The sequence below is a fragment of the Acomys minous genome (genome assembly GCF_964271855.1).
Source record: "Acomys minous genome assembly, chromosome: 4".
Lineage (NCBI taxonomy): Eukaryota > Metazoa > Chordata > Mammalia > Rodentia > Muridae > Acomys > Acomys minous.
In genome coordinates, this window is record NC_140486.1 from 85,154,724 (window position 1) to 85,177,297 (window position 22,574).

The window sequence follows — 22,574 nt, forward strand, 5'->3', positions numbered from 1 at the left end:
TCCTCCTTCATCTTTTTCTGGTTTTTTGAGACAGGCTTTCTCTGTGTAGCCTTGGCTGTCCTGGACTCATTTTGTAGACCAGGCTGGCCTCGGACTCACAGCAATCCACCTGCCTCTCCCTCCTGAGTGCTGGGATTAAAGGCGTGTGCCACTGTGCCCGGCTACTTAAGAGAAATTCATTAGCTGGGCAATGGTGGCGCACCCCTTTAATCCCTGCACTAAGGGAGGCAGAGGCAGGCAGATCTCTGTGAGTTCAAGGCCAGCCTGGTCTACAAAGAGAGTTCCAGGACTACCAAGGTTACACAGAGAAACCCTGTCTTGAAAAAAAAAAAAGGAATTCATTAAACTGACTTACGTCTTATATATGTGAATTATTTTTGTTTATTAATTTTCCCATTATACTATAGCTCAGGTGACAAGTTTATGTTTATCACTGTAAGAAATTGAAAGGCATTTTCCTGAGATTTTACATGTCGCCTCTTGAATTTTGAGCACATCAAAGTTATTAGCTGGGTTTTACTAAGCTAACTTCAGTGATACTTGAACCGCATGCGTCCTTGTGTCCACCTTGACATGGTAACTTGGAACAGGAAGATTTAGCGGTTTCCAGATTGTTCCCTACTTAGCCCACAATCTATACTTGGACTCTGCTCTTCCCGCGTGATAACTATATATTCTCTAAAGACAGAGCCTCAGATAGGAGGTTGGTCACTAAACCAATGTTGACATCTGGTAGCCAGGAAACAAGTATGCACAGGAGGTGTGGTCTGTGGAAAGAGGGATTACAGTAGGGGCTCCTGCTTATGCTGAAGGTTTTTAAACGCTGAGGACATAGACACTCATAGCATCTGAGCACGCTGCAGTAGTCACCTCTTGCCTTGGGCTACCTCTTCCTCTCTGGGGTTTCCCTAGCCCTGAATCAGGAGGCGGCCTCACAGGGAGGAGAGGAGGGTGGAGCCACACAAGGGGAATCGAATTGGTGACCAGAAGCTTGGACCTTGAGGGTCAGCACCATCACTTTCCTCAGTGCATGCCCACAATAGACACATGAGCCTGGGGTTCTTACCCTGTAAAACGTGGGCACCAGGAAAGGGAACACACAGACCACAGAACTGATTTATATTCATTTGTAGTATTTTTTATTGTACTTGCTGCGTGCTGGGCGCTCTTGTCATCACCTTACAAATACGAATTCATTTCCGTTGCTTTACCTCGCTCTGCTACTCCTAGAGTCTCCGTTGTGTTAATGAGGGATGGATGCCCAGGGCTGTCACATAACCTGTTCCCCTCCCAGAGCAGACAGGGGCGGAGCTGGGACCCAGTCTCCGTGAAGTATTATCACTAGTTTGTATCGTAAGGATCTGTACAGCAGACAGGAGGTGTGGCCCCTCTGGTAGGGTGGCTCTCTGGGCCCACTGCTTATTTGTGGTTGACTTGTAGGCTTTCATGCTTGGGGTCACATGAGGCCTGGTCGGAAAGACACAGAGTCTAAGGTTTCATATATCATTTTAGTTTTCTAAAAAAAAAAAACAAAGCTAAATGGTCTCCTTTGTAGGTTAAAAAAAAATGGATCCAAATGGTTCAAATAGTTACCCCAAGCCCATGTTCCACACATGAGCCGTTCCCTGGCGAAGACTGGCTAGCCTTCCCCTTTTGATGGGAGTCAGAGCCTTCTGCATCTTCTCCTTGAAGGCTCAGTTAGCTAACAGATGTTTCCACTTGAGTCTAGAACCAGACCCAGGATTTAGAAATGAGTGCTGCTGGGTACAGTGCCAGAACTGTCAGCTCATTGATTAATGCGCCGGTCCTGTTGTCATTGGGAAGATCAGAAGCCCTTAGCAGACAGTCATACCCAGAACCGACCTTTGACACAACGGCTGGCGACTCCCAGCCTCTGCACAGTCGGTGTTATGGTTACAGCTACAGCTTTATGGATCTGCTTCCCTCGGGGTGAGCAGAAGGGCGTGACGACAGCGACACTGACTTTACGAAAAGGAAACTGTCCCCATTCCGTAAGGGAGGCCCAATCAGCCCTGGATGGCTGAGGCCACCAGTGCACTGATTACTCAGGCAACACCCAAGATCCTGCCACTACTCCAGTTCCTGGCTCCGCCTGCGTCACTGTTGCAGTGACTTACTGGTCACAGTAAACGAAAGTTGATAAAGGTGGCCTGCAGGGGAAGAATTGACCATTTGGCTGCCGAGGGAGCCAGGAGCTGGACAGCCTGCCCGAAGCCGCGCACCAAGAGACCTGGAGAGTAAGTCAAGGGACAACTTAAGGGACAACTTAGGAAGAGCGGTGGCCTGATGGGTGGACGGGGGAAAGGGCACAGGACCAAGAGGGATGGTTTGATACTGAGAGTCAAACTCTTTGATTCAGCCACTACCTGTGACATTTCAAGGATGTGGGAGGAACCTGTGTCTCTCAGCTTCTTTGGGAAAGCCATTAGATATTTATTAAGAACAAGGAATGATGTGCCTTGGTTGGACAAGAGACTCTGAACCCAAAATATGCTCTGAATAGTCAGTGGTTCCTTTCCTGGGAGTTTGTTGAGTGATGACTGAGCCAGCCTTCCTGAATTAGTTGTGTAGCTCTAGGTTTATTCACCATGTTTGTTGGGGGGGCCTCTTACTAGCCCAGAATTTTGTTTCCCTTGGAGACAACTATGCCATCTTCTGGGATAGATACTATACAAAGTTTTTTTTTAAGCACCGAGCCCTGCTGCCTCCAAGAACAAACCTTGTGATTAGACTCTGAGTGGACCTCACCATTGGTACAGACCAGATCCCACAGCTGTTCCTTGTAGAACCTTGATCATATTGGTTCCAACTGCTGGTGGAACCCTCTCCCACTTTGACATCTATTCCTCTGTGGGCCTGTGTGAACACAAGCCTTTCTTATCACGGAGCCGTCAGTTCTTTGGAGAACAAGAGATCCAAGTGCAAACGTCACCTCAGCTGCTTACCAGCTGTGCGGCTTCTGTGCATGCCTCGCCTCACTGTTCTTCCATCTCATTTTCTGTAAGCGGAAGTTGGCCAAAACACAGGCTCAGCTAGCATAAGGCCTCCGGTGAGGAGAGGATGAATTGATAGCTGGAAATGCATAGAGAAGTGGCCAGGGAAGTGCTGGGGAGACGGTAAGCTTTCAGTCAGGGGTAGCGTCAGCCGTTCCTGTGTTCCTCATGGACCAGGTCCACTGCTGGTATTACATGGGTGCTCAAAAGAGAAGGGGAAAACCCTGTGCTTTCAGAGAGAGTCTCCTCTAGGTAGGTAGAGATGGAGGGAAGGAAAGCATGCTGCTTCTTTTCTAGCACTGGAGGAGGGCTTGGTGGTAAGGTCTTTGGGCCCTGGAGGGTAAAGTGTTGTGCAAGCTCTTGTCTCAAGCCTTCTGGGATTTGCTATCTGTCCTGGGGGCAGTGGGAAGGAAGGGAAAGAGAACGCGTGTGATCTACAAGGACACAGCCTCCTGTGGTGTGCTTGCAGAAGTGGGGTGATCTACAAGGACACAGCCCCCTGTGGTGTGCTTGCAGAAGCGGGGTTTCTGAACCCCCTCTCTGCTTTCCATCACACTGGCCTTTCTAGAGGCATCTTTGAGGATGAGCATGTTTTAAAGACTCGACTTTACATCACTACATCTTACAGGAACCAAGTGTAATTGAAATCCTCAAATAAGTGGCTACTTGTGCAAAGTCCAGGTCACCCGCATCTCTATGGAAACACTTGTTTGTTTTTAAAAGCTAGCTATCAAAGTGGGTCTTTATAAGAGCCAGTGTCAGGTCGCTTTTGGAGAGAGGCATCATGTATTTATAGTGCTCAGCCACCCAAGACCTGTGAAATAAAAATATTTCAAATTAAATAGAAAAGCTATACCACAATGAATGTTAGAGCACCCCCCCAACACACACACACATACACACACACATACACACACACACACACACACACACACACACACACACACACACACACTGTACTTGCACCAGCTGAGATCACTCCATTTATTTCCATTGCCCTCTGCTCTTTGGCTCCCACTTGCACTCAGCCAGGGAGGGGAGATGCTTTGGCATTTTATGCAAAAATGGTTAATCTTCATTCATAGGCTTCTGCTGGTACTGTTAGCAAAAAAGGAAATTCAAAGCGGGGCCTGTCATGTAGTTTGCTTCGCACCCACCCTGCCATATCTCTGTGTGAGCACATGGGGTGCTCAGAGGCACCGGGCTCTGCCACCTGCATGAACACCTGTGTGTGCAGTGTATACAGGGTGCTCAGAGGCATGGGACCCTGCCACCTGTGTGGACACCTGTCTTGGCACTGTACATGAGGTGCTCAGAGGCACAGATCCCTGCCACTTGTGTGGACACCTGTGTGTGCAATGTAAATGGAGTGTTCAGAGGTATGGGACCTTGTTACCTATGTGAACACCTGTCTGTGCAGTATACACAGGGTGCTCAGAGGCACAGGTCCCTGCCCCCTCCGTGAACACCTGACTGTCAGTGTACACGGGGTGCTCAGAGGCACAGGTCCCTGCTATCTGCGTGAACACCTGTCTTTGTAGTGTACATGGGGTGCTCAGGGGCATGGGTCCCTGCCACCTGTATGAACACCTGTTTGGTGGGGAAGACGTTCTTCCAGAGAGGTCTGAAACTTGTGTCAGCACATCCTGCCCCAGATCTGCTCAAGCGATATTCTAAGTGGTGGCAGCTTTTATCTGCTCTAAAGCAGGCCTTTTCAAATAAGTATTGACTGTTAATGACCTGTTTAAATAAAACATTCAATTCTCTTTCTTCCCCCCACAAAAGAATTTAGAAGGCAGGGACATTTCTAAAGGAAAGGCTAACCCCGCTTTTCAAAAGAGGCTGAGCCAAGGCTTTTAAATATGAACAATTTTTTCCTGACATTTGCCCTTAAAATGCTATTCAGTGGAGTTGTGCTAACAGTGGGCTGAGTACATTGAAGTGTCTTTGAATAAAAAAAGCAACCTTGAGATTTTTTTTTCCTCCAAATTAAACAAAAAAGGTCCACGCAAGTACTGACTTACAAAATTCATATTTCTGTCACCAGGCTGTCTCGTTGTTTGTGTAGCCTCATTCTTAACAATTAAAGAGAATCTCCTCTAAGGAACAGGGCTCTACACAAGACCTTAAACGTACGAGCAGTTCTTGAAAGTAAGGACCCATGGAATGTAAATCTGATATCTCACTAATTATGAGGGCAGATAAAAAGAGCCCAGAACACCCGAGGGAAGTCCAGGCAGGCAGGAATCCTGGTTGTAAATGTAGAGACACTCTCAATTTTACAAAAGAATAAGTATTTTCCTCTTCTCTTGGCATGCCGGTGCCCTTCTGTGCATAGAACACTGGGCAGTGGCTCTCTGAACTGGTTTAAAGGTGATCTGGAGAGAGAAGTTGCCTGCTACATCAAACCTGGCAGCCACCCATCCTCTTTTCTAAGGTGAATGTTCAGCTTCCTGCCACTCTAAGAGTCCCCATCAGCTCCGCTGCCTTTTCTGACTCGCACTGCCATTAAGGTCATTGAGGACATCACCTCTTCTCCACACCTGAAGCTCACATGTCAGCCCTACCTGGGGCCCCGTCAGGAGGAAGGGCATCCTTTAGAAACACACGGAGCTCTCTCAGCTCCCCCTGTCCAAGCTCAACCATCTTGTTTCCTATCCAGTCATACGGCACGTTGCTCCAGGATAACTGATGCCAATGAAATAAGTCAGTCTGTGATCTTTCAAAGGTAGCAGCGTGCCCTGAACTAAGAAAAACTGCAGGCGTCTCTTAAGACACTTTTATTCTGGGAGACCGGTGGACATCATGTTTGCCAAAAGTGAGACCCTCAAGACTGTCCTTCTGCCTGGGCCTCCCTGAGTGCTGGGATTAGAGACCTGTGGCATCATTCAAGGCCAGCCTGGTCTACAAAGTGAGTCCAGGACAGTCAAGGCTACACAGAGGAACCCTTGTCTCCAACAGCAACAAAGTCTGTCTGTACCGTAGTTCAGGGTCCATGGGCACCATGACAGCTGCTGCGGGCTAAGGCAGTTTGAGTCTGGGTAGGATCTTGCTTTATTAGTCTCTTTGTGCTCACCAGTATACAATGGGAAGAGCTGTAGTTTCCGCCTCATAGGTAAGAGGGACAAATGAAAAGCAAACAAACCAAGCTACTTGTATCTAAAGCCTGGCACACTGCAAGTTCTCCCTAAGTGTTCTGCTGTATTTTTCGGACCATAAGAGGCACTCTCCCAACCTAAAATTGGTGGGGAAATTAGGGTGCATCTCATGGTCCAATTGTTGTTTTTACTGTTTTTCTTGTTTTACTGTTGTAAAAACTGGGAGCGTCTTATGGTCAGGTGTGTCTTATAGTCCAAAATGTACTGTAGTTGTTGTTAATAATGTTAGCGAAAGAAGCACTGCTCAGTTTGTAGGAAATAGCTACATTTATCCATGTAGACTTCTGTGGGACTCCATCTACCCCATGCTGTGTTGGCACCGAGGGAAGGCTCTCTTCATGTTCCAAGGATGGTGAGTCCAGTCTCACATTAGCGAGCAGACTCCACCCTTGAGGCGGGTGGAAGCCTGGAAGCCCTCTTTCCCTTGCCCTTCAGCTCCAGGCAGCCTGGCACACGTGACAGACCACTTGCGTTTCTAACAAGTCCCCAGTGGTGCTGAGGACGTGCCTCTGGGAACCACACTCCAAGAACCACATGCCGTGGCACAGCATGTGGCAGTAGAAATATAATGTATGCCCACAGACAACGATTTTGGATTCTGTAGTAGACACATTAAAAATATTAATAAAGTAAATGAATAAAAATGGATAATACACTTTGCTTAACTTCATTTATTCAATACAGTCGTTTCAGCATCCGGTCAATATAAAAACATGAAGGAGACAGTTGACATTCTTTATGTGCTAAGTCTGTAAGGTCTTGGAAATATTTTATACTTCTAGCACAATCCAAGCCAGGCTGGCTGGATAAGGGAGGAACCTAGAGCGGTTGTTATTAATTACAATTCCAGTTCCAATGGGCCTCGCAACCTTCTCTTTTCCAAGCACCTTAATTGAAGAGCTTCTGGTCATTAGGCAGGAGCTCAGAAGGGTCCCTGCCCCGTACCAGCGTGAAGTGAGGACACTTCCCACTCACGACTCTGCTGGTAACCCCAGGTGTACAGGTTGTCGTGATTTTACAGACCATGGGAAGCTGTTCACAGCACTTCAAGGGAAACTGTTCAGATCGTTTGGGGACGTTTCCCTCCTGCCCTTCCTCTGGCTCTCTCCAAGTCCAACTCAGGCGGTGTGACGTAATGCCTGAGAACAGAAAACCGAAGCGGAGAGCCACCAAGGGTTTCAGAGAAACAAAAGTGAAACCGTGTCACCGCCTCCGCAGAGAGCCAGGGGAAGTGCTGAGCCGGCGGCCAGCCAGTCTATGTCACAGGCTAGTCTTGGAAGTTTTCCTGTTTCCATGACTGCAAGAGAAACACAAATATTTGAACTTGGAGTTGGAAATTGATCACATTGACAATACACATTACACTTCCTTGCATCGTGTCAATTAGAAATGCTGAGGCAAATATATTAGCCAGAATTCCTATGATAAGGGCTTATTTCTCATAAAAATGTTCACTTTTGTTTGTAAGCTAATGGCTTTTCAGAATGGTATTAGTGTGTACTAAGTAAGGTCATGGCTCAGCGAGTACTTCAGTTTGATAGAACTTCGTGCCTGAAGTGGTCGGTGTTAGCCATATTTATGTTTTATTAATTTTACTCTGGGGGAGTGTAGAGATGATAAAGTAAAACCATGAATTCTTTCCTTTGTGATTGATGTCTTTGCCTAATAAGTTTTTTGCAATTTTCTTGATCTTTATTTTTGTCTAGGGTATTAGTAAAACATATGATACCTAAACATATTTGTAATGCTATTACTGCAATCCAAAGTTATAATTTTAAGGGAAAAAAGTCTTAAAATATTAACCAAGCTTTTGAAATGCTATATGAATGCGTTGTCATTCTTAGGCATCTTAACGTGGCTGACTGATAAACTGCCTGGGAACATGCCTCCGTAGATGAGAGTAAAGTCGTGTGTGTGTGTGTGTGTGTGTGTGTGTGTGTGTGTGTGTGTTAGGAGCATCACTAGGCAAAGCTGTTGTTGTGCAAACACCATAGGGTGCACGTACAGAAGTCTAGATTATGTGGCCTCTTTCACACATAGGCTATGTGTTATATATGCTAACCTCTGTGCAGCCTGCCATTGACCCAAATGCTGTATATAGTACATACCTACAGTTAGGCCCCAGGCATTGGTCTGTTGCAGGAATAGTGCTAATAAGAGCTAGAAACCAGGTTTCCTCCCCACCCCAAGAAGTCAGAAGTCTCCCCGCCTTGTAGACTTGGAGCTCTTGTGATCAGCAAGTGTTTAGGAATGAGTGCTGCATCATATTGAGCCATAATACACTAGCATGGACTGGAGGAACTGGGGAGGTCTTTTGTCTCTAAACACTCACCAAAGGGCCTGAGAAAAGCCAGCATTGGAGGCTTCTGTCTGCAGCTTGTGGAGCTGCTGTTTCACACGGTTGGATCCTGGGCTTGTCATATGGGGGGAAGTAAAAATGTGCTTCTCGGAGGACACATGCCTTTCCTGTGTAGAGTAAACATGATAGAGATTCCGTGAGACTGACTGGCCAGGTGCAGTTCATAGCAGGAAAAAAAGATTCTCAAAAGCTGAGGGCCGCGGTACAGTCTCGTCCTCACAGGGGGCAGGAAGGAGTCTGTTCTCATAGGTACAGGAAGCACTGCCAAGGTAAGGTGTGTGATTCTGAACACCCAGGCAGGACTGGCGCCAACTGGAGGGTGCAAATGTTCCTGAACACCTGAGGGCTGCGGTTCTCCCTCACCCACCCACAGTGTCCCCGGCACCTGTCCTCATCAGTAGAACCCAACTTCATGCCTAGCGACCTGGCTCACAGTTTTTAAAGGCAGACTAAATTTTTGATCTGTTTAGATTGAAGCCCTTCAATTAGCTTCCATAATGGCAACTATGAGCAATTTCCCAACCTATTGTATACCAGCCAGCAGAAAGATGCCATTTAAAAGGGAGCCTGTAGGGGCAGCCCTCCACTCTGTGTGTGTGAGAGAGAGAGAGAGAGAGTGTGTGTGTGTGTGTGTGTGTGTGTGTGTGTGAGAGAGAGAGAGAGAGAGAGAGAGAGAGAGAGAGAGAGAGAGAGAGAGAGAGAGAGAGAGAGAAAGGGAGAGAGAAAGAGCGAGAGAGAGAGAGAGAGAGAGAGGGAGAGAGAGAGAGAGAGAGAGTGTGTGTGTGTGAGAGAGAGAGAGAGAGAGAGAGAGGAGAGAGAGAGAGAGAAAGAGAGAGAGAGAGAGAGAAAGGGAGGGAGAGAGAAAGAGAGAGAGGGAGCAGGAGGGAGTGTAGCTTACCATCAGGGCTGTCACTTTCTCAGAACTTAGAAACATCTGTTCACTGGGATCTCTTCATGACTCTTCTGTGGATTATAACTCTCCAGCTTTAGAAAGTGCTGTATATCACATGTAGATTTAAAGTCCAACTGCAAAAGCAAACAAAACCTCTTCCATCAGGTTTCACACGTCTGTAATGGAAAAATTAGACGTGTCCAGAAAATCCAGCTGGTGTAGCTATGGCTCACAGGTTTTTTCTATCAAGTGACTCCAAAGCAAGTGTCGCTGCTCACTTCCTGTATAGCTCAATATGTATACATCTTAACATCCCTCCTATATATACACAGTCACACATGGATATACAGTCACGCATGGGAAAGGGCCGTATAATCAGTGGATGTTTATTTAATGCCAGAACTTCCATCTGAGTAAGACGCCCAAACAGAAGTCTTCCAAGTGCCATCCCTGTGGATGTTTCACAGGCATGGTGTTGACAAAGATTTCACTTTCCGTGCCTATAATCAGAAAAGCCCTGCACAGCTTCCCTGTTCATTGTTAGAGACAACCAGAAAATAGTCTTTTCCTAGAATCATTCAAGAGCAGAAGTAAGTCAGAACAAAATGGAGGTATGGTTTGCCAGCTAGCACATTTGCTGCCTCCCTTGTGCCAGTGTTGGAGACATAGCGTTTGCCAACTGAACGAGGTGAGAGGTATTTTCAATGGGGTGGCTGTCTGCACAGAGCATGTCGCAAAAAGCCGCCTTCCTGGGAATGAGTGTGCAGGGCCTCTGGCTAGGATGCCCAAATGCACATGTCAGTTGGCAGCACTCTTCGGAAAGTTCTAAAAATAAAATCTGATTGTTTCCAGTATTTGATAATATGTCTAAACAGATTCATATTTGAGATTAATTGAAATAGGTCTACATTGGATATTGTCAAGCTTTCATCCAGAAACTGACAAATGGTATTAAATCAAAATTTGTATTTTATTTAAGTCCTAAGTTTAAAAGAAAGTGGGAAAAAAAACAAAACTTCTTTTTGCAAGCAGAGCCATACATATATCTTCTCTTGAGCTGGGGACCGGGGGTTACTTTATGCCAGAATTCAGAAAGAACATGAGAAAGTGTTTCCATGAGTTTTGATTGACAAAAAGTGGTCAACATGCAAATGTGTCATATGTATTCAGAGAACTGGTAGCTGCGAACTTCTGGGCCAATCCGTCAGGCATTTGAGTCATTTATTCTCTATCTGGAAAAGATCAAAACTATTAAAGACTTAGGATACATTTTCAATAGTAATGGTCAAAGATTTGTAGTCAGACAGGAGAAACAGAAGTACCCCAGCTTGGTGTTAGGGACCCGGATCTCAGGGTGGAGCTGCTCCACAGAGAACAAAGGTGCAGACCCAGAGTTGGGAGTGAGGAGATGGCAGGCAGTGACCAGGATCCAGTGAGGCTGGGGCTGGGGGCTGCTCTTAAGAAGATGTAGTGAGTGCACCTGTGTGTCCCCGAACTTGTCAGTAATGTTTTGCTAAGTGTACCAACGGAGAGCAAGCCAGGGAGGTGACAGCTGCGGCAGAAGCGGTCAGGAAAGCCCTCTCTCATGGAAGGGGGAACCTGAGCTAAGATGAAGTTGACAGAAAAGAAATGGCCAACGCAAGGCGAGAATGGTCCAGATGGAAGGAAAAGAAAAAGCAGGGTTTCTTACATGTAGAGTCGTGGCCGTTTTTCCTGGCTCATTCTGTATTACTCCTGTGTTCAAAACACCTAATGTGTGTGACCGTGACGTATGGGGGCTGACCATGACGTACGGGGACTGACTATAACCCTGGGACGGTGAGGATTGCCGTGGAAATGCTTGTTTGAAATTGGTACAACTTCAGCTTTGGACTGCTTCCCCTTCTTTTCCCTTTTCAAAATGAGAAGGAACACAGTTGGGGGTGGTTCCTGTCTGTTGGTGTCACTTTCCATGTCAGTGCAGTATGGATAAAAAAGACTTTGCCATGCCCTGCAGAGTGACCATAGCATGCTCTAGAACACAGCTCAGGCAAATGTTTCTAAAACAGTAATTACGATCAGGGCTGAACGGAATGGTTTACACCATGTCAGAAGTTGCTTTTTATTGCTGTGCTGAGACACCATGACCAAGACAATTAATAGAAGAAAGTTTATTAGGAACTCAACTCAGAGTTTCAGAGGGTGAGTCAATGACTATCATGGTGGGAAGCAAGGCAGCAGGAAGGCATGAGAGAGAGAGGGTGAGAGAGAGATGGATGGAGAGAGAGAGAGAGAGAGAGAGAGAGAGAGAGAGAGAGAGAGAGAGAGGGAGAGAGCGCGCAGGGAGTGGCATCAGCTTTTGAAAGCCCAAATCCCACTCCTAGGGATAAAGCTCCTTCACCAAGGCCACGCCTCCTGATCCTTCCTAAGCCGTCCACCAACTGGGGACTAATCATTCAAATATATGAGCCTGTTGGGGCATTCTCATTCAAACCACAATGGAACATAAACAAAGACATATTGGGCATTCATCCTTGAAACATTAACCGTTTCTTTTATCCATTTTTTTTATAGGGCTTACACCCCTAGAAGGAAGATGGCTGAACTCAACACCCATGTAAATGTCAAGGAGAAGGTAAGGCCCTGCTAGGTAACAATCCCTGCTGGTAAAAGAAACAAACAAACAAAAACACTTGATTCAAATGGGAGAATCGAAAAGTGGTCTGCAGAGATACACAGAAAGGTTGTTGCATCTGCATACTGCTTACCAGAAAGTTGCCTTTGTGGGGTGTGCGATAAACACAATGCATGTATTTCCTCGGTTTTGACCATAAGCTCCACGATGCACAGACACACTGGGCAATAGCTCAGGTGACTCCTGCGGCTTAATTCGCATAGCGAGGAGGCAGCATCTGAGTGCTGGAGCATAGGACTTCCTCTCCAACCATCTTGTGGTCCTTCCATTTGTTCTTTTAAGTGTCTTTCAACCCTGAGAGTTGATGACACCGACCCCACCCATTCACCTTTCACATTGGTTATAAACTGGTCACCATTCTCTGCCCTTACCAGACTGTAAAGCTCACTTGACTTTGGGTCAGCGTCATTCTCTTGTCATCTGTGTGTTAATTAATACATTGTAATATCATCTCCTAAAGGTCATGTATCATAGCCCATTGAGATATGTCTACCTAACCTACTCTTTAGCAACAGAGACTAAGGTATGTCATGCCCGGGCAGGAATCCCTGTCAGCGTCTACTCATGCTCCCTTCCCCAGAGGTACTCCAGACTCTATTGGACTGTAATTTACTTAAGATCTGATGCTTTATCAATTGTGCTATTTGGTTTTTCTTGGACTGTCATTTACTTAAGTGTGGGTATTTGTCCCTCATCTCTTTGTAGCCCTACCATACTAAAAATATAGAATGACTGCTAAGAGGAGCAATGTTTGTGAAGTCCCTCCAATCTTCTTCTTTACTGGATGCCAGTGATATGGCACAGGACATTGAGATGAGCCACCTGCTCATTTAAGGTAGAGAAGCTAAAAATAAACATAGTAACAAAAGAAATGCGTGCAGTCATTTCAGACCATGGCAACAGCTTTGAGAAAGACACATCAGGTGTGCTTTGGCGGGAAGGGAAGTAGAAAGGTGACTACTTCCCATGACGATGCCCCAAGAGCCCTTTGAGAGAAGGTCATATTAGAACGGCTAAAGCTGGTGGGATCTGAGGGCGGAGAATCCTATATAAAGCAAGCAAAGTAAGCCCTTAAAAATGCACTGAGGCAGCTGTGTTTAGAAAACAGAGAGCCAAGAGTGGGCCTGAAGGTCATGGGCAGAGGGGGTGGGAACTAAGGAATGGGGCCCCACTTCCCCTGGGCCATGAACCTTCAGTGGACCAGAGGTGGAATCCACGCTTCCATGGACTTGGATGGAAACTCTTTTGTGTTAAACTATAAAAGTACATTTTATCATCACGCACATCTAGGAGAAATTAACAGTTCTTTCAGGCATGAAATGCGCAAAAGCCCACTGTAGCAAGACCTGTGACTTACGTCACTGGAAACCCATATGTGTTTTCCTATCAAATGACACATGTTACAAACATCCTGATGTGCTACCTCATCGTTCTTTCAAAACAAGCATCATTCTAGGCCCTGCTGCTCGATTATGTTACCTGAGGTGTTGACGCAGAAGGGCCTGGGTTACTGTGCCGTGCGTTTTGTTTCTATTGATATTTACTCATTGATCACTGAATAAACAAGAGCAGAAAGATCCATCTTCTTGATACTGTGTCTTCATATTCTCCCTTTATTTAAATGAGACTATGTGTTCCCTAGTTTGAAAAGTTGGGGTGAGCTGCCTAGAACCGACCAAAAATTGGCCCCTCTTTCAGCCACGCAGTGACGGGTAGATCCAACGGTCTCCACATCGAGCTGTAGAAATGGTAAGGCACTCTGTGGAATGAGATTGATAGCAAATGATTCCTACAAAACAACGCCTAGTGGACTGACCACCAGGGAAGGTAGAGCAGGCAGCGTTAGATTGTCTTACTCAGAACAAATGAAACAGGCTGATGTGTCTGGACGCATTCCATGGAGGGTGGACGTGAAGGGGCCATGTTTAGCACAGGCATCAGCGCACTGTCAGGTGCTGTCAGGTGCCTGTGTGAGGAGGCATAGGAATAGTGGGGTGTTTTCCATGTGAATAACTCATCAAAATGTTGGTATATCTTTGGGGAAGGGTGATGTTTACGTTGCAAATATTGTGGCTCTGTGTGACAATGAAAGCGAAGCCCCTCTGCCTCGTTACTGAGTTCCACCCTCCCGTGTCAAAAGTTAATAGATTTCTCAACTCGATCAAATAAGCCATAATAAACAACAGAGTTTCTGATCACGTGTAGTTTTACTCTGATTTATTTTTAGTATATTTATTTCCTTTAGTTATTAGCTTTTGTGGCCTTTTATGATTAGTTTGTTTCTCAATCTGTCACACAAAGCAGTGGTATTTCAGTTCTGAAAATTAAGAATAATAACAACTGTTAGGCCTTACTTTACAAGGTTCTGTAGATTACTGAGCAGATCTCTAGTGCTTTTGATACAATATCTAGTCAACAACTGTGGGAAATTAAAAAATAAAAGTCTTGTGATGGCAAAAAATAAAGTAAATAAAAAGTCTTCTGTTCCAAGCTGGCTAGGGAGCCAGCTCAGTCAGAGCAGGGCTTGTAGGCAAGCATGGAGACCTGAGGTGGGACCTAGCACTCACCTAACAGGCAGGTTTGGTGGCCTGAGCTGGTCATCACAGCACAGGGAGGGCAGAGACCAGTAAATCCCTGGAGTTTGTTAGCCAGCCAAATCAGAGAGCTCCAAGGACCACTGAGAGACCCTCCTCCAAAAACAGATGGATGGCTCCTGAGAAATGGCGACACTCAGGGATGGCCACTGGCCTGCCCGCACACATGTGCACGTACACACACACACACACATGTGCGCACACGCACACGCACATGCACATGTATGCACACCCATACACGTGCACACATATACGTGCACATACACATACACACATATATACATTCACACATGCATGCACATGCATACACATACACACAAACATGCACACACACACACACACACACACATAAATGCACCTACAAAAAATAAATCAATAAACAGGGAAAGACATAATCTTTTCTTTAAAAATAATTGACCGTGAGATGAGTTCTTTTTAGATCTCTAATGAACCAATGGGGTGGATAGAAAATAAAAATGAGTACTTTGAAGAAATAGCTTTGTCTTCCTGCAATTTTTTTTTAGTCCAGAAAAGAAGCTAATCACATTTAATATTCAGGACAAATAAAACTTGTAATAGATACTTGTGACATTTTATTTCAAAATAACTTTGTACTGTTGGATTATAAGGGCTTAAGTTGTAAATGCAGCTGGGATAGAAGTTCAGTTTCCTTAGCATGGCTGCATCTTCATGACCAGACTTCTGTCTTCTTCCTTACCTTTATCTACCTCTGTCTCTCCACATGTGCTGTTCAGCCCCGCCATTGTGACGTCAATATATTTGCCCCAAGCCATTGCAAAAGCAGGTTCCTGTAGGGTATACCTTCCTCTAGGGCCTGAGCCTCACTGCCCTTCCACTCAGGATCTCTTGGACACCCCTTCCTCTCTTACTGCCCTGCATGGCTATGCCCCGCCCCCTGAACAGCCTCACTGAGGACTCTGCATCTTTCATCACAGCTTGCTTGCGTGTAATGTAGGCCTTAGTTGTGTGTGTCCCTGAGCTAAGACTAGGACCGTGGCGCCTACTTTCTTGGACTTGACCTATGGTTGGCCCCTCGCTTAGCGCTGGGTAAATGAGTGGATGACAGATGAATGAACACAAGTATTTGAATAGTTAAGTTCTTTAGAGACTTAGGAAATCCCATTTCTGAAATTTCATCAGACCTCAAGGCTTCTTGAAAAATGGTATGTAGGTTAATGGAAATGTCATCTCATTTTCATACCCGCCGCTATTAAAGCGTGTTTTAAATTGCTCCTAGAAACCGGGGCTTCGTTGGGTTGCTTGGGTTGACTACGTGTGCTTCTGCGGGAAAGACTCATCTTTAGAAGATGGTGAGTCAGCACCGCGGTCCCCAGCAGGTTAGGACAACAAATGAGGCTGCCAGGTGAGCAGCTGCTCACGGAATGGATCCTCAAAGCAAACGTGATTGAAGGTGGACAACAGAAGCAAGTCCGTGGGCAGCCTAAATTCTTACAGTTGGGAATAACTTACTGTTCATGGCTAATTTCCCATTTTTTATCTTGTTAAAAATTTCTTTTTATTGTTTTTAATTACATGTAGGTGTGTGTGTGTGTGTGTGTGTGTGTGTGTGTGTGTGTTTGCGCACACACGCATGAGTGCATAACTTACTTTTCTTTAAAACAGAGTTCAACAGTAGAAACTCCACAGATAAATTAATTGATAGTGACTATTGAGTTACTTCGAGCTTAACACACTTAGGTATAAAGTTGGTTTACATAGTTTTAAGATAAAGGATAATGATAAGTTGTATACGAAAAAATAGAATTTTTGTCAGGGTTTTTAAAAATGTATTATTATCATTCAGTTTCAATTTAATGAGAAAACTTATGGATGAAAAGAAAAGGTAATCCTTGCCTATAGAATTAGTGAATCCGTAGTGTCCAGATTGTGATTTGATAAGTTTTTCCAGTGATGAGTGATTCCTGAGCCACAGGGGACCCTTGGGAATGACCTGTATAAGGAACGCTGTGGGAAAGACTGCTTCCACAAGGCAACAGCTGTCAGCTCCCCGGTGACTAGCTGAACAACTGGAAATAAGCCATTTAACTCATCACTAAGTCAGGCTGGAGGCACACTCAGGTGTGGAGACAGACATCACCTGGCATGGGTGAGGTCCCCCAGTTCAACCCCCCAGTATGACGTCATGAAACACAATAGTAAATGTGCAAACCCTTTACGAGCTTCTAATACTGTAAACGTAAAGGAGTCGGGTGCGCGGGGAGATCATCTGTATATTTTACAAGCAAAAACGGGGAAAATGCCTCTAGTTAACATTTCTTCCAAGGCGGAGGGGAGGGGGGTTGAAAATGAAAATTCCCATACAACTACGAATGAAAAGGCGAAGAAAAGGTCCAGAGGAGAAAACATTGAAAAGTGGGCTTGACTTTCAAACTTTGATAGCTATTGCTGAGCTGCACAAAACGTCATTGAGACAAGACGATCTGATGACACGGAAATGAGGGATAGCTCAGTCTGTGATACCGTTGCTGAGAAGCTGTTTATTGTGAATAGCTTTTAGAGCTGCTCGAGTTATTGAGGTAAATTGGATTGTAAACAAGAACCATATAGAGCCATTAAGATGAAAAGGGACAAGAGCCTCTTGTCCACGCTGCTTGCAAGGAAATATCATCACCATTGCTGCAAGCTTTGGGTCTGTGCCCAAGTTTCCATCCACTGCGGATGGATGGGTGGTACCTTAATATTTCCTAGTAAGCACACCTCATCTTATTTTTTCATGTAACTCTTGGTCTGGGTTTTACAAAGTGCTGAAAATATAGCCCATGTTTTTATTTGGAGTGGAGTATTAAAAAAACAAAACAAAACAAAACAAAACACCAGCCAAGCATTTGATTAAAGAGATTTTAGCAGAATGAAGATGTCACACATCTCTAGAATGTGAACTCATTCCATAGGGAAACCATTTCACTGGATCTAGGATGAGTTTTAATGGAATATAGTTGTTGTTTTAAAACAAACAAACAAACAAACAAACAAACCTACAAGCTTCAGAGGGAAACCCTTAATGTTATAACTTTTCATGAGAGTTTAATTTAGCCCGACCCTTGGATTCGGATAGCAAGAACACCAGCTGCACGGCTTCCCGATCTCACTGTGGGACCCGTTCCTGCCATCATTTTCTCATAGGAAAGGGTCATTAAATTTCCCTTTCAAAGAAAGGAGAAACACTGACAACGGTTATTGCCTAATGCTTATGTACAGAACTGCTGTTATTGTTGCTTGGCAACTGGAAGAGATTTGACAAGGAGTCTAAAGGAACTGAATGGATAAACGGAAACGTCAGCATCAGTTTCAGGGGATAAGGAGAAATTGACTATTTTGCAGGATTAGCATCCCGTTGCTTCTCCAAGCTACATGACCAGAATACACAGGGTTGCACATGTTTCTCCTGCCCCTTCTCCCTCTAGCCTTTCATCCTAACCCCTATTTGTACCTCGGCTGAGGGATGGATAGGAGACAGATGCTTACTGCTGAAGAACATAAGAGCATGTCAAAAATGAAGTCATTTGGCAGCAGGAAAAGTAACCTCAGTTAGCAACCCCTTGAAATTTATAGTGCCTTCCCTCATATTCTAGTCATTTCCTACAATCATCCTTCATACGAAATTATCCAGTTTTATAGATAAAAGATTGGCAAGGCTGCAGCAAGGATTTCTTCCCTTCTGGCCTTGCACACTGAAAATCCGTTGCGATAGATTCGATGTGCAGACCGATTGGGAGCTCTGGCACTTAACAGTAAACTCGTGGGTTTTACTACAGCCACTTTTTCTTGGTAAGATGTTTCTCCACAACTTGACCACGATCTCCTTATCAACAGGTATGACTTTTTTTTTTAAACTTGCTGTGTACTTGACAGTAATGCTACGGATTTTACCACACTCCTTATATCTGCTAATCAAAATTTAGTTTAATAATTTAGTCAAGATTCTATCATAGTAATTGTCAGTAATTATTGGTAGACACTGTTGATAGGAAGGCAGGGGTGTGGCAAGCCTCCCTCGGCTTGGGGTGCAGGATAGAGCTTCTAAGTGGTGAATGTGAGAGGGCAGGCAAGTGGAGCTAAGGACAGCCTTCAGCTGTCATGGCATCTTAGAAAGGAGGGAGAAAAAAAAAGGAAATCCAGCAGAAAAAGTCTCCAACTTGAAATGTGGTGGTAAGAAAATCTCATCAGGTTGATGGGGACATGCATACCATAGCTGCCAACTGGAGGACGGTATGTCCCTCAGAGTGTATGTGTAACCTCAGGGTGGACTGATGGCATCTAGAGGAGCAATGATGGGACCAGCATGGCTGGGCTGTCAGTCAGCTGTGCCTCCTACAACAGACTTCATTAGCCTCCACAGTACTCAACTGCACCAAACAAACAAACAAACAAACAAGCAAACAAACCCTGTCTGTAGAAAGGAAATTGAGATGTTTGGAACTTTTATCATCCAATAAAAAGCATGATTCTTTTCGTTCCTGGAAAAAAAATGAATTGAAAGTTTGAAAGCCATTGCTCTGAAATCATTGGTAACTTCAAATACAAACGCTAAAGGCCTGGTGAGATAGAGCAGTCGACAAAGTGAAAAGACCTGAGTTCAATCCCCGGAACACACATCTTAAAAGCTGAGCATGGTAGTTGTGTGCTTGCGCCCTGTTGCTGGGGAGGCAGGGGGAAGCAGGGGGAGGCAGGGAGAGGCAGGAGGAAGCAGGGGGAGGCAGGGAGAGGCAGGGGAAGCAGGGGGAGGCAGGGAGAGGCAGGGGAGGCAGAGGGAAGCAAAGGGAGGCAGGGGGAGGCAGGGGGAGGCAGGGAGAGGCAGGGGAGGCAGGGGGAGGCAGGGGGAGGCAGGGAGAGGCAGGGGAGGCAGGGAGAGGCAGGGGGAGGCAGGGGGAGGCAGGGGGAGGCAGGGAGAGGCAGGGGGAGGCAGAGGGAAGCAGAGGGAAGCAGATCCCTCCAGCTCACTGGGCAGCCAGCCTAGCCTGGCTGATAGTCCCAGCCAATGATAGTCCGACCCCACCTCAAAAGCTGTAAGACAACACCTGAGGAACAACTAAGATTGTCCTCATTTCAAGGCCCAGCATTCCCTAGCCTTGGCAAGCTGGTCCATGCTACCACTACTATGAGAGTCTTCTGGAATCTTAGAGGAAGCAATCACTTTCCCTCACTCTGTTTCTAAGTGCATTTAAAGTAAAAAAAAAAAAGTCCAGCTCCTTCCGTTGAAAATCTCAGTCCTTTGCTACATATGTCAACTCTCCTGGCTTCGCTGTCTTTTTGTTCTATGTGAGTTAATTCATTACCCCGTAGGGCCATCAGAACCCTAGCTTAATAGATGTCTCTGTGGCTCTGTATAAGACAAAGGCGGGGCCCTGGACCACAAAGCGAGTGCTGTCTCAGTCTCCAAGTAGCTCTGCTATTGAACAGAAACTTGAACAAGAAACCTTCCATTCCTCGTAAAGTGCAGGGATTTCATAAAGCCATCGAAAGTTCGTTTGTGACCCCACTGGGCCGTGTTCCTCACGCCTCTTGTGTTTGGAACGCTTAAGAACTCTGCTTCTTAATCTTTGAAGATAATTATTGGTAGAAGTTGTTGAAGTGATGGCTGAGTATATAATAATGAGAGGGTTTTTTGTTTGTTTTTGTAAAACACCTGACATGGTATTTTCCCTCTTGAAACTATAAGCGTGCCTTGTGGTGCTGACGACAGGCACGTGGTAGAGGGATCTACCTCTCTAGTATAAATAAAACGTGACCTTCCGCATTCCCTGTTCTCCGCCCTCACAGCCCCTGGAAACCACCACCTTATCCTCTTTTAATACTTTCTGTTAGTGGAGTTGGGCAGCGTCTGTCCTGTGACTGGCTCGTTGGCATTAGCATAATGTCCTGGAAGTGTGTTGTCATGCTGTTGCACGTTTCAGCATTTCCTTTTTATTAAGGCTACATTAGGTTGCACTGTGAGGAAACCCTCTGTGCATCTGTTCATCCGTTAATGGAGAGTTGTTAGTATTTTCTTTAAATACTTACAGCTCAGATGTAACTTGACTCATTAGACTGAGGGCTGAATGTACAAAGTAGTTTTAACTTTTTTTTTTTTTTTTGACTAGTCTAGAGGAAAACCAAACAGAAAATTGTAGGAAAAGCAAAATTGGGTCATTTAAGTAATCATTCTGACTTATATTTAAAACACTGTGCCTTTTATAAACTGGTCCACCTTTGTAAATAAAAGAGAAAGTATATTTTTTGTTTGCATGGAGTTTTATGGTCTGTTTCCTCCATACCACAGTAAAGGACTATCCAAAGCTGATTTACTTTAGAGATTAAGGTAAATGTCTTCTGCTGGTATTGACCAAAGGGTAATTAGCTTTTTTATTCTAGTATTGATTAAAGGGTTATAAATGACTTGTACCCTTTTTATAATACTTTTTATCTGGGAAAGTCTGTGAATGAGCCGGAAAAAAAAAAAGAAAAACCACATTAAGAGTGAATGCAAATAATTAGCATTTTTCCCCAAGTGGAGACTTTAAGCTACAAAAAAAATGCGGAAAGAATTTACTGAATATTCTTTTAGGATCTAGATAAATTAAAAAGGGTTCTTGCTTTTCTACTGTGGTGAAGGTACCCAGATCAAAATAGCCTATGAATGTAGCATTGCTTTTTTTCTTCAGTAATAAGTCTGAATATGGAATTCATCAGCGATAAGAGCCAGACAGAATATTTCCCATAACCTTAATACTGTGTAGTGTGTGCGCTAGATGGAAGCCGATTTCTAGTGGACCTGCTCACCTGCTCTAAAATTATCTGCAGGTCTAATGGGTAATTCTCGGGAAGTTGGAGGAAGAATCAAAGACAGTGATTTAAAAAAAAAAACCCTCAGGCATACACTGAATACATACTATTGTAATGTTTGTTTCTCTATTGCATGTCTCAATGTAAATTAGAAGGACTGTTGCCATTAGCAACCATCATATATATTTGGCCCCATGCTTTTGTTTTCCATACTCTTTCAGGCAGATTGTATTCAGCAATGGTAACTATAAAAGTATCTCCCACATTAATAGTTAGAATCTTAAAAGGAGATAGGCCCTCGTAGCAGGCTAAGTAGTTTAGTAAGAAACAAGTTTCTTTCAAAATGAGGGTATTCTGCCACTTACTTCATAGTTGGAGTGCACGCAGAGAGCACTGGGTTGCCCTGTAAACGCTCTATCCTAAGGTGACCATGCTGTGAGAAAAACCAGTCAATCCCATCCAAAACCTTACAGAGTGGTCTTCATGCTACAAGAAGAGAGCACACTGCCCCCAGCTGGTGGTCTCTCTGCTTGTCTTTCTTCCTGAGTGACCCACTGCAAACCCATTCAACCAAACGCCTCTCAAGTCCGTCTCCACAGAGACAGTGGAAGTACCAGATCAGTCCTTCTCAGTGGTCATACAGCAGTAGGTAACTATAAGACATTCTTCAAGGGAGGGTCTTCCAGACAAAGGCACTGGGCCATGCTTGACCTGTAACATCCAGTGTGTCTCAAATGTGTGGTCCTCAGTTCTGGATGCTCATGAGAACCGTGGTGGGAACATTCATGCCAAGCCGTTCACCATCCAAATTGTTTCCTCCTCCCCGTCCCTTGTTCCCTTGTATCTATACAGAAACCAGTTGCTTATTTACCAGTAATCTTCAAGTCCTTGCCTACCCTGCTCATATTGGTCCATTTTCCTGCCCAGGATACTGTGCTAAAATCCTAACTGGTATTCATTTGATCTCCTTGAGCTTATACACAAAAGATAGGATGACCTTAAATGTGTAAATATCAACTCCTTCCTGAGTAAACCCTCAGTGGCTTCGCCTTAGCATCAGGCTCAACATTATCAGACAG

The 22,574-nt window shown here is 45.0% G+C and overlaps 1 protein-coding gene across 13 annotated transcripts in view; it reads left to right on the top strand.

Moving 5' to 3' along the window:
- SPATS2L (spermatogenesis associated serine rich 2 like) overlaps positions 1–22,574 on the top strand; it is a 177,676-nt gene that overhangs the window by 72,021 nt on the left and 83,081 nt on the right. For 12 of the 13 annotated variants that reach the window (XM_084780103.1, XM_084780107.1, XM_084780106.1 and 9 more), the window contains one exon: positions 11,977–12,037. In XM_084780103.1, coding sequence (XP_084636229.1) covers positions 11,977–12,037 — 61 coding nt within the window. Of the gene's footprint in view, positions 1–2,130; positions 2,259–11,976; positions 12,038–22,574 lie in introns of those variants that run through there. The other variant, XM_084780108.1, reaches the window with a different exon arrangement.